This window comes from Ceratotherium simum, chromosome 3 (assembly GCF_057802395.1).
Source record: "Ceratotherium simum simum isolate JZ-2026a chromosome 3, ASM5780239v1, whole genome shotgun sequence".
In the NCBI taxonomy this organism is placed as follows: Eukaryota; Metazoa; Chordata; class Mammalia; order Perissodactyla; family Rhinocerotidae; genus Ceratotherium; species Ceratotherium simum.
The window spans coordinates 72,221,020-72,233,850 of NC_141902.1; the positions used below are offsets into that span (position 1 = coordinate 72,221,020).

The 12,831-nt window shown below is 45.3% G+C and overlaps 1 protein-coding gene across 2 annotated transcripts in view; it reads left to right on the top strand.

Annotated features, from left to right (window-relative positions):
- CYFIP1 (cytoplasmic FMR1 interacting protein 1) overlaps nt 1-12,831 on the top strand; it is a 97,505-nt gene that overhangs the window by 32,887 nt on the left and 51,787 nt on the right. For both annotated transcript variants that reach the window (XM_087428791.1, XM_087428790.1), the window contains exons 7-11: nt 1,418-1,514; nt 1,624-1,752; nt 2,741-2,845; nt 5,135-5,226; nt 7,931-8,048. In XM_087428791.1, coding sequence (XP_087284917.1) covers nt 1,418-1,514; nt 1,624-1,752; nt 2,741-2,845; nt 5,135-5,226; nt 7,931-8,048 — 541 coding nt within the window. The remainder of the gene's footprint in view (nt 1-1,417; nt 1,515-1,623; nt 1,753-2,740; nt 2,846-5,134; nt 5,227-7,930; nt 8,049-12,831) is intronic.

Below are 12,831 nucleotides of genomic sequence, written 5' to 3' on the forward strand. Positions count from 1 at the left end.
CTCTTCTGAGTGTAAATGCCAAGATAATCATATGGTTATCATGAGGCTTGAGGAAAAGAGAAGACGGCATCTTTGATCCCTTCCTTAGTCTCAGCAGCTACTCAGATCAATAAAGTGAACACTTTGAAAAGGAATGTTACCGTATCAGTTAATATTAGTTTAACTCTATATAATTGTTAAAAACTTACAGAAATAACAGTGGCTTAAACAAGATTGCAGATTATTTCTCTCTCACCTGAAAAGCCCTGAGGTAGGTGGTCTGCTGCTGATGAGGGGGTTCCACAGTGTTCAGGACCTAGGGCTTCTGCTGTCTTCATGTGTGGTCTCGTGGTTCAAGATGGTTGCTTGAGCTCCAGCTGTCATTTCTGCGTTCCAGCCAACAAGGAGGAAGGAGGCCAGAAGGGCCCACTCTCCCTTATAAAACCTTTCAAGTGCCTTGTAGTGTTTTTCATTATATCTCATGAAAATAATGGGCCATTATATCTCATGGCCCAGACGTTGGTCACGTGGAGATGAGGCACATTGCTGCTGCATGGAAATTTGGGGTTTATTCCTTAGGAAGCAGAGGAGGAAGTGACTGTTGGGGTACATTATCAGTCTTTGCCAGGGGAATTTTTCTTTAGTAAAACCGCCAAGTTTCTAGGTTGCACAGACATGTCCTTATGTGGGACAAGTTAGTTTCCAATGAACTTTCTGGAGGCCAACCATAGGTATGCAGGATCCTCACACTCCCCCTGCACACTGCTTTGAAGAACTCAGAGACTCAGTGCATGCCTCGCAGGATTATGGGACCTCAGTGTACAGGTCCCTCTGTGTGTGCCGTTCCCTCTCTGTTCTCACGGCAGCCCTGTGGGTAGGCCGACCGGACAGCTGTTGTTAGTTACCCATGTGATGAGTGAGGCTCAGGAGAGTTCAGGAGCTTTGTCCAAGATGGAGCTGTGTGTTGGTGTTGGAACCAGGATTCTGTCTCAGACCTTTGGCATCAAAACTGTGCGTGGTCCCTGACTTGTGGGAGGCTTGGTGGCCCAGGGGGTTCCCAGCAGAGACCCTGAACGGTGCTGGCCGTCTTCGTCACTGGGCTCTAGGAGTCACAGAATGGGGCGCGGCCTTTCTCAGACTTGAGGACAGGTTGCCCAGAGAGAAGCTGGTGTGCCGGGGCCCTTTGGGAAGGCCTTTGGGCGGCACTGCCACATGTCTGAGAAAGCTCGTCAACTGTGGACAGCGGGATTATGAGCTGTCCAGGTTGGCAAAAGACTGCCCTGGACTGAAGGGTGGAGAGGCTAGAGGAGGCTGAAATGAAGACCCACATTTCTACAGATAATTGTAGGCAGAATGAAATAATCCTGACTTTCCAGGCTTTTTTCTTTTTTGATGATTAAGCATGTTGGTTGATTAACTCTGTTCTTTGCTTTCAAAGGGCTGCTCAGTTTTTGCGGAAAATGGCGGACCCGCAGTCCATCCAGGAGTCGCAGAATCTGTCCATGTTCCTGGCCAACCACAACAAGATCACACAAGTAAGGCTCAAGCCCTCGCCGTTCTGGCTGGCAGGGTGCGTGGCTTGGGGGTGTGGGGCCGGGGGTCCGAGAGCGGACGGTGGCACAGGTCTCCCGCTGTGTGTGTCAGTCTCTGCAGCAACAGCTCGAAGTGATTTCTGGCTACGAAGAGCTCCTCGCCGACATCGTGAACCTGTGTGTGGATTACTATGAGAACAGGATGTACTTGACACCCAGTGAGAAACACATGCTTCTCAAAGTACGTGTGGGGTGGCTGCCCATCATACCTCGGAGGGAGGGATAGCCTTGCTCTCGTTAATAGGCTGCGCTTTGTCTAAGACCTTTTTGCCCACCTTTTCTTATTTTCACGCTTGCCCTGCATGCGTGTGTGTGTGCGCGTGTGTGTGTGTGTATGTAGCATCCTCTGCCCTGCACACAGCCTGCAGTTGCACTACAGGCTCTCGACACATTCCTGTGAGTGTGTCCTGGGCTTGACCCCAGTGCCAGGTGGATCACATGCCCACCCCCAGAAAAGGTGCTTATGGGTGAGGAGCTCCTAGGTCCAGGGTTTTTCCCAGCATTAAGCTTCTAAAGTACAGGTTATACCAGATCCCACCTATGAAGGATGTGATTCCTAGGAATTAAGTATACTGTGTCACTATGATTAAAGTGGACTTGTTGTTCAAGAAACATGGCTGTTCACCATATCGTTCGTTATTATTCTGTTTCACGTTGGGGAGGTTTTCAGTGACGCCCCTCGTGGGGACAGGAGAAGGCAGTTCTGCCTTTCCCTTGGCTCTGCCCTCCAACTCTGTGGAGGGCGGCCCTGGGGACCCTGTGCTGCATGTCCTGCTGCCCGAAGCCCTCCCTGCAAGAGTGGGCCAACCCCAAGACCTCCTCATGCTGGAGAGCCCACTGGATAGCTCTGTGGTGGCTGAAACATTCTGTCGGTGCCAGCTGGTGCAGGGGCCCCTGGCTAGGGGTGCTTGTGGAAATCTGTATTTTGCACCGCATTGTGCTTGATGAGAGGGGGAGCTGGTGAGTGTGCCTGGGGAGGACACTGAAATAGCCACAAGAAATGACACACGTAAGAGAATGGCTTCTCGTGGAGGGATAGCTGTTTGTTTCAGAGGAGCTTTTAAAAGTGCGTTTTGAAAGAAGAGTGACTTGTCATTTCAAAATGAACTGTAGCAGTAAGTGCTTATAGGTCATTAAACTTGCAGATCTGAGTTTTATGTGATTTTCAGGTCATGGGCTTTGGTCTATACTTGATGGATGGGAGTGTCAGCAACATCTATAAACTAGACGCCAAGAAAAGGATAAACTTATCCAAAATCGACAAGTACTTCAAGGTGAGTTGCATTTTATTAGATAAACCTTTTTATTGACGTGTATACAGCTTGAATTTGGGGAGGTGAACCCCTGTGACTGTGACATGTATCAGGAAATGGGAGGTGCTGGTTGGCGGGGCTCACACCCCCGTCTACAGAGGCGACTGCTCGCCCTCCTGCCGGGCACCAGTGTTGCCTGGGTTTGAACCTTGTAGAAAGGGAATCAAGCCGCGTGGATTCCCTTGCGTCTGGCTGCTTTCACTCACTTTGTTAGTCTTCCCTGTGGGAGCCTGCAGCTCTCGTCCTTAGGTTTTTATTGTGGTGTAGCAGTCCTTGTTACGATTAGACGCAGTTCATTTATCCATTCCGTTGTGATGGACATGAGATTGTTTCTGGGTTTCGGCTGCTCTGATTTAGTGCACATCTGTGCTCGTTTCTGTTGGACGTATACCGGGCGAGGGTGGGGAGTGGTTGGGGGTCGTGGGCATGTACATTTCAGTGTTAGTAGGTCCAGCCTAACGATTCTCCCACGCGGCTGTGCTGGCTTGTGTTCCCTCCAGCGATGAGCGAGCATTCCTTTTGTTCCACATCCTCGGCAACACTTGGTGCTGTCACTTTTTTGGGGAGGGGGCATCCTGAAGGCTGTGTCCATCCTTGTGATTTCCTTGGTAGCATGTCCTGTGGTTTAGTTGGTGTTTCCTTGGTGACTTTTCATGCTGTTAGCCTTTTGTGTGTTCTCTCTGGTGAAGTGTCACTTCCAATCTCTTGCTCTTTTTTTCCTGTGGATTTGTAGTCTTTGTATCCTGGGTCCGTGTCCTTTGCTGGATACATGTGTTCTAAAATACATGCCTTCTACCCGTTGTGGCTCTCCTTTTCGCTTGCTTAAAGGTGTCATTTGGTAAACAGAAGTTCAGTATTTAATATAGTCCAATATATCAATCTTAAATGTCCACTTTAAGAAATCTTCATATACAACAGGCTCATGAGAATTTTCTTCTGTGTTACCTTCTAGAAGCATCACCGTTTTCTTTTCCATCTAGATCTATAATCCCCCTGGAACTTTCCTCTGTGTATGGTGTGAGGGAGCGGGTTGACATTTTTGGGGTTTTTTTCCCCCCATTATGGATGTCCAGATGACCCTGTCCATTTATTGCCAAGACCATCTTTTCCCCCATTGCTCTGCAGTGTTGCTTGGGTCATGAAGCAGGTGTCTGCATGTATGTGACTCTGTCTTAGCTTCTCTATTTTGCTCCACTGGTCTCCATCCATGCTACAGAGCCACACTGTCTTAGTTTTCCAATAGAATGGGCCTGCTCATCAGGAAGTCTTCAAGTTGTGTTCTTCAAGATTGTCTTGGGTGTTGTCCCTTCACCTTGCGACATACATTTTAGAATTGGCTTGCTGATTTTCACACACACAAACACATGTACCCACTACTTATAGACCAGTTTTCCTCTTGGAATATTGTTTGGAGTTCCATTGAATCTGTAGATCAGTTTAGGGAGAATGGACATTTTTAAAATACCATGTCTTCCCATACATGAACCTGATATATTTCTTCATTCACTTAGAACTTTAAAATTTTCTCTAGAATTTTTGGTAGTATTTTTGCTTAGCGGTCTTGTACATATTTTGTTTATGTATTCATACATATTTTTTATTTTTTTGATGCTATTGCAAATTGTTCCTCTTTAAATTTTCATTTTCTAATTGTTGCTAGTATATAGAAATGCAGCTGATTTTTTATAGCTATGAATCTAGCAAACGGTAGGTTAACTTTAATATTTGAATTGGTTTTACGAATGTTGGTTCTTAACTTGTGTTTTGTTCTTAAAGTGAACGTAGAAGTTATTGATTACTTTTTTTGTGTGTGTGAGGAAGATCAGCCCTGAGCTAACATCCATGCTAATCCTCCTCTTTTTGCTGAGGAAGACCGGCTCTGAGCTAACATCTATTGCCAATCCTCCTCCCTTTTTTTTCCCCAAAGCCCCAGTAGATAGTTGTATGTCATAGTTGCACATCCTTCTAGTTGCTGTATGTGGGATGCGGCCTCAGCATGGCCAGAGAAGCGATGCATTGGTGTGCACCCGGGATCCGAACCCGGGCCACCAGTAGCGGAGTGTGAGCACTTAACCACCAAGCCACGGGGCCGGCCCCCATAGAAGTTATTTACAACTTTTTTGCAGTAAGTGATTTGCAGAAATAGCATTCAAAGCACAGTATTATTAGTATTACTCATTCTTCTTGTGAGTACGTATTTGGTGACTAAACATACATAATGACCCTGTTTTTGTTGTTCTTTGATTACAGCAACTGCAGGTGGTTCCACTGTTTGGGGACATGCAAATAGAACTGGCAAGATACATCAAGACCAGCGCCCACTACGAGGAAAATAAATCTCGGTAGGAGAGTGAGCTGCCCGTTAGAGCATTCTGCAGTGTTCTCATTGTCGTTTCATAACTCTAGTTGTTTGTCTGAGATAACACATTTGACATTCTCAGCTATCTGTAACCAAATGCCTGATACGGTAGCCCTTGCCACATGTGACTGTTTACATTTAAATTCATTAAAAAAAATTCAATTAATTTTCTTAGTAGACTAGCCATTCAAATATATAATAGTTAGTGGCTACCGTATTGGTCAGCACAGATACAGAACTTTTCCATCATCCCAGAGAGTTCTCTTGGATAGTGCTGACACTGAAAGAAGCGTAAACAAATTCTCTGGGGCTTGTGGTGTGCTGGTAAATTGTTAACAGTCTGCGCTGGTTGGGAGCAGGAAGTTTGCATGTATCTTACAGAGTTTATAAGACTGTAACCTGTGGACCAAATCCAGCCTAGGCCTGTTTTCCTAGAGTCTCCGTTGCTGAGAATGGTCTTTACGTTTTAAAAGGGTTGTTTTTAAAAGAAGATGATGACGCCTATGTGACAGAGACGGTGTAGCCCACAAATCCTAGAGTATTTACTTTCTGGTCCTGTACAGAGATAGGTGGCCAACCCTGCCATATAAGATCTGTAGCTCACAGTTAAGTATACAATACTCTTTATTGTAGGTTCCGCATAGCCAGGTGAGTCTCAAGGCATGCTTTCGTTGACTTTTGTCAAATGCACGCATCCATAGCCAACCTGTGGCCACAGTTCAACCATGATTTTGAAAAACACAGTTGCATCTCAATCTTTTCACTCAGAGGTTGGCAGTCTTTTTCTGTAAAGGCCAAATTGTAAACACGTTAGACTTTGAGGGCCACATGTGGTCTCTGTCACATATTCTCCTTTGTTTTTTTTCTTTTTTGTTTTATTAAACAACTTTTTTTTTTTTGGTGAGGATGTTTGGCCCTGAGCTAACATCTGTTGCCAATCTTCCTCTTTTTTGCTTGAGGAAGATTGTCGCTGAGCTAACATCTATGCCAATCTTCCTTTTGTTTTGTATGTGGGACACTGCCACAGCATGGCTTGATGAGTGGTGTAGGTTCATGCCTGGAATATGAACCCACGAACCTGGGGCCACCGAAGCAGAGCACATGAACTTAACCACTGTGCCACTGGGCCAGTCCTAAACAACTTTTTAAAAATGTAAAAACCATTTTGTACAGCCCTAGAGCTATTCAATAGCTGACTGTATTTGGCCCGTGCTGTAGTTTGCCGACCTCTGTGCTAGCTTATTTCCTAATATATCTGCCATTAAATCTGATATGTGATCCACTCTTAGATGACTTCTCACCCTCCTCTACATTAAATTCATTAAGCTGAAACTTCTTTCTGCTTCAGCACCACCTCAAGCTCTGATTTGGAGCATGAACTGATGCCCGTGGCGTGAATGTCCTGCTGTGACTGAGTTCAGGCTGACAGCGTGACGTTACACAATGCTTCTGCCCTAACAGACACGATGAGATCTAGATCATAAGTGATGGGAAAGTCAGTAAGAGGATCAGGAAACCATGAGTTTATGTACTTATTGTCTGTTTTTAATATGATTTATTGTAAGTCAGTAGCATTTAATTGGTAATAATGGCCATGTTTCACAGCCACCTTGGGAGATACCTGAGCATGTAGCAGTCAGCTTTGGGAACCTGGCCCAGCGGCCCTGCACCAGCATCTGGGCCCAGAAGGTGCAGGCACAGAGTGCAGGAATGCCAGCATCAGGCTCTGGGCTCTAGTGCCTTGCCTGAGGTGGAGGTGCTGTTGGGGTTCTGCAGGGGAGGCAGTTGTGTTGAGGCTAGACCCCAGTGCAGGGCCTGGGCCTTGCATGCTCATTGCAGACTTGAGGAGCTGCCTGGGATGATGCCAACATAATCATCACATCATCCTGTAGTGGAATCAGAAAGTTAGAAAGAGATACTGCTTGAGACAGCGCACTGATCATCTCAAAAAGTGGTACCCTGCATTTCATCCCTTCACGAAAAGGAGGCCAGCTTGTTAAAAACACAGCAAGAGTATTGGTGCTGCATGTGAGGGGGCAGCCGCCTGAGCCCCAAGGTCCGTGCTTTCTGCCCAAGAGCACCAACAGTTTCAGTTCTTAATAAACTTCCTTCCCAGTAAATTGTGTCTGTTTGCTGCTGAAATGGTGTGTTGTGCATGTAGGTAGTTATGGTGACACTGTCTAACTTGCAGGTAATGTCACTTTTCAACTCTCCCTGTAAGGATAACGTTTGTTCCTGGGTCTGTGGCTGACTTGTTTCCACCTCTAGCTTATGTTTTCACATGTGAGTAATAAGGAAATGTTAGTTCCCACCAGCTCTGCAGTAATGTGTCAAGAGGTCCTCAAAAGGGTGATGCAATGTCCTAAATCCAGCAGCATCTCTCAGCGTTTTAGAAAGTAGTTTGTTGATTACAGAGAAATTATACTTCCTTTTCCAAAACACAGGTATGAGAAGGTAGGGCAGTGACCCCGACACAGGGAGAAGGGGCTGGGGCGGCTGTGTTTCCTTGCTGAGAACTCCACGTTCTTTCCTAGCCTCCATCTCCTCGCCCACAGGCGGGCCCCTGGGGACAGTGGGTGGGCTGTCCTGCGCACCTGCTGCGCTTATGTCCTTGGCCCCACAGCGTGGTGCTGCGTCAGCCTTGTGCAGGCGCCCTCAGGTGACACGGCGTTTCCCCTTCACTGCAGGTGGACGTGCACGTCCTCCAGTAGCAGCCCGCAGTACAACATCTGTGAGCAGATGATCCAGATCCGGGAGGACCACATGCGCTTCATCTCGGAGCTGGCACGCTACAGCAACAGTGAGGTGAGTGGGCCTTCCGTGCCCGCCTGCGCCGATACCCGAGGACAGAGGGCCCTGGAGTGTCACTTCTGTTCTCTGCACCCAAGTACTAATGTTAATTGCTTTGAGAAGCATAGTTTAGTACAAATACTTGAAAAGCACGCATTATAGTGGACTGCAGTGCAGTTAGCACTGTTTGTATCTGTTCAGCTGTACAAAAAAGCATCTTCTTTTTGCAGAAAAACAGAATAGGGATCCCAAAAGAAAAGATTGAGGAGAGACCATGAATTAAGTGCATTTCCTAGTCTAGTCCCGTTTCCAAGCTGCTAGAAGGGAAAGAAGGGGTGATTATGGCTTTTGGCCCTTTCGTGTCTGGAGGGAGGAAGTGCTGAGGCCAGAGGCACAGTGAGAGGACATCCTGGTGCCCAGGGGAAGGCCCGGAGTTGGGTATAGGAGGAAGCACTGTCTCCCTGGCTTCAGGCCTTGTTAATTCCTTCCAGCTTTGTAGCCAGGTTTCCTGTGTCCTTATTTGGGCCGGTCACATTCCCTCCATCTGCCAAGCGTGGCTCCAGGCTAGCCCTGCCAGCATGTGGGGTGTGCAGGAGGGGTCTGAGTGTGCAGGAGCATCAGGAGTGACACTTCTCACATCTTAGCAGACAAGGCAGCAAAGTCAGCAGTGGTCAGTGGTATGGGTTCTGCGAATAGTCAAGAAGAACCCGGGGACTTGGGGCCACATACACTGGTCTGGTTTTTGAGACTGTGGTACCTCAGGGGTCTCAGGAGGACCATTAACATTTATGGGGAACAGCTCTGTGCATTGGACCCACCCATTGCAGGACAGTGAGCGCCCCTTCCCCTACCCACCCAACACTAGTCCTTGTGTAACCAGAATGACTGCAAGACAGCCCAGACGCCTCAGGGCATGTGCTGCCTCCAGCAGATTCCTGGTGGGCATTGGAGGCCCCAGTGAGGAGGCGTTACCTACCCCCTTCTCCAGAGACCAGCACAGCCCTCAGGTCATGGTATAATTGTGAACCGTGTTCACGGGAAGCTCTCAAACAACATGCAGAGCTGATTTCTACTCCAGATGAGAGCATCTGATATCATGCATGGTTCCTGTCATCTTCCTTCTGGTGTTGGCTGTAGTACCTTTAGGATAAGATGATGGTTTTAACAAGAGAAAAGAGATCCACCTTTGAATGCTTTACTCAGTTTATTTTTTAATTTTTTTGCTGAGGAAGATTGGCCCTGAGCTAATATCCGTGCCAGTCTTTCTCTATTTTTAGTATGTGGCCCGCCACCACAGCATGGCTGCTAACAGAGTGGTGTAGGTCTGCGCCCAGGAATTGAACCCAGGCCACCGAAGTGGAGAGCGCCGAACTTAACCACTAGACCACCAGGGCTGGCCCTACTCAGTTTATTTTTAAATAGATTTATGGAGATATAGTCCACATATCATATAATGCACCCATTTAAATTGTACAATTCAAGGGTTTATAGTATATTCACTGAGTTGTGTAACCATCACTGCAGTCCATTTATGAACATTTCATTACTCCCAAAAGCAGCTCCACACCCGTTAGCAGTCATTTCCCATTCCCCTGCCCCCAGTTCCTAGCAGTCTACTTTCTGTCTATGCATGTCTAACTGGCTTTTTTCACATAATGTTTTCAAGGTTCATCCATGTTGTAGCATGTATCAATAATTTTGTGATAATTTTATGGCTTATAACAATTGATGGCTTATTTCGTGGCTGAATACTATTCCGTTGTATGGACACACCACATTTTGTTCATTCATTCATCTGCTGATTGGTAGACGTTTGGGTTATGAATAGTGTTGCTGCGAACATCCACATCCTGATTTTTCCGTGGACATAAGCTTTCATTTCTCCTAGATAGAGACCTAGAAGTGGCGTTGCTGAGCCATGTGGCAGCTCTCTGTTTAACACTTTGCGGAACTGCCAGGCTGTTTTCACAGTAGCTGCACCATTTTACGTTCCCGATAGCTGTGAGTGCGGTGCTGATTTCTCCACGTCCTGGCCAACACTTCTTAGTGTCTGTGTTTTGGATCTGGCCATCCTCCTGAATGTGAAGTGGTATCTGGTTGTGGTTTGCCTTTGCGTGTCCCTAATGACTAATGAAATTGAGCATCCTTTCATGTGCTTATTGGCCATTCCTATATCTTCTTTGGACAAATGTCTATTCAGATCCTTTGCCCTTTTTTTAGTTGTGTTATTTCCTTTCTTACTATTGAATTGTATGAGTTCTTTATATAGTCTAGATACCAATCCCTTACCTGATATATGATTTTCAAATATTTTCTCCTGTTCTATGGGTTGTCTTTTAGCTCCATTGATGGTCTCATTTGAAGGAGAATTTAAAGTTTTTGATGTAGTCCAATTTTATCTATTGTTTCTTTGGTTGTTTGTGCTTTTGGTGTCATATTGAAGAAACCATTGCCTAACCCAAGGTCAAAAAGAGTTATCCCTTGTTTTCTTCTAAGAGTTTGGTAGTTTTAGCTCTTACATTTAGGTCTACGATCCATTTTGAGTTACTTTTTTTTGTATGGTGTGAGGTAAGGGTCCAACTTCATTCTTTTGTATGTGGATTTCCAGTTTTCCCAGCATTATTTGTGAAAAAGACTATTCTTTCCCCACTGAAGTCACCCTCATCAAAAATCAATTGACTCTACACCCCCATATTCATTGCATCATTATTCAGAATAGCTGAGACATGGAAACAACCTAAGTGTCCATTGACAGATGAATGGATAAAGAAAATATAGTATATATACACAGTGGAATATTATTCAACCATAAAAAGAAGGAAATCTTGCCATTTGCAATAACGTGGATGAACCCTGAGGGCATTGCGCTAAGTGAAATAAGTGAGACAGAGAAAGACAAATACTGTATGGTCTCACTTATATGTGGACTCTAAAAAAACCTGAACTCATAGGAACGGAGAACAGATTGGTGGTTGCCAAAGGCAGGGGGTAAAGATGAGGGAAATGGGTGAAGGATATCAAAAGGTACAAACTTCCAGTTATAAAAGAAATAGGTCCTGGGGATGTAATGTACAGCACGGTGACTATAGTTCATACTGTATTGTATATTTAAAAGTTGCTAAGAGAGTAGGTCTTAAAAGTTCTCATCACAAGAAAAAAAATTTTGTAAGTATGTGAGGTGATGGATGTTAACTAGACTTATTGTGGTGATCATTTCACCGTATATATATGTATCAGATCATTGTGTTGTGCATGTAAAAATAATATAATGTTACATGTCAATTATATCTCAATAAAACTGGGGAGAAAAAGAAAGAAAATCAATTGACGGTGATCACAGGGTTTATTTCTGGACTTTCAGTTCTGTTCTGTTGGTCTCCGTGTCTGTCCTTATGCCAGGACCGCGCTGTCATGAAACGGCAGCTGTGTAGTATGGTTGAAATTGGGACATGAGGGATTTCCAGCTTTGTTCGTCTTTTTCAAGATTGTTTTGTCATCTTTGTCAAGATCATTTGCAGATCCTTTGCATTTTCATGTGAATTTTAGGATCAATTTCTCAATTTCCGTGAAAAAAGGCAGCTGGAATTTTAATAGGGATTGGATTGAATCTGTCCGTCAGTCTGGGGAGTATTGGTTGCCAGCTTAACAATCTTGAATCTTCCAATCCGTGAACACAGGATGTCTTTCCATTTATTTAGACCTTCTTTAATTTCTTTCAACAATATTTTATCATTTTCAGAGTATAAGTTTTATACTTCTTTTGTTAAATTTATTTCCAAATATTTTCTTCTTTTTGATGCTATTATAAATGGAGTTATTTTATTAATTTCATTTTGCAGTTGTTTGGTCAGTTTCTTTTGACCAGAGGGTGAGGATTTGTTCTGAGCGGGCCCAGCAGCTGGGTTTGAGTCACTAAGAGAAGGCCAGCAGTGCAGACAGACGTACACAGGCTGCTGAGGCCTCTGAGGGCCCCATATCTGGTCACCTTCTGACAGTGACCAGCAGCATGGTCTGGGCAAAGTTGTTTTTTTTTTTTAACTTTTTCATTATGTGAATTTTCAAGCCTACAAAGGGAAAGAGACCGGTGCGGCCCGTCAGGTACCATCACTCAGTCTGTGACCATACCCTTTCATACAGTCCTCCAGCACCCTGCCTTGGCCTGGATTGGTTTGAATTGCGTCTGAGACAATACATTGCTTCCTCTGAAAAGATTTCCCATGTGTCTCTATAAGATAAGGGCTCTTTTAAAATGCAAACTTAATATCATTATCAACCAAAAAAATCGAGTATTCCTTAATATTGAATAGCTAGTCATTGTTCAAATTTTCCCCTATTGACTCATGAATGGTTTGTTTTTCCAAGTTCGTTTGCCTCAGGATCCAAATAAGTTCCATATACTGCAGCTGGTTGATGTGTCTCCTTGAAGATGTGTCCCCCTCCATGTCTCTCACTCCCGGTGGCGTCATTTGCTATGACTTGTGTCCTTGTGTTTCCTGTACGTTGGTAGTTAGATCTGGAGGCCTGATCAGACTCAGCTTCCGTTCTTTCAGCCCACTCAGCCCTTCGTCGGCCGTGCTGCAGACTGCTGGAGCGTCCGGCTGACTCTCTGGGATGTGGCCAGCGTTGTCCACTGCCTAGCCACATGCATCTGTAAGGGTGATACTCTAGTTCTGTCCCTTCTCCTCAACCCGCCGTACCTGCTGTGCCTTGCTCTGTGGGATCCATCCTCCAGGAGGGACAGGATTGCGGCTGGGTTCCATTGCTTTATGTATCAGTTGTTAAAATAATTGATCCCCTA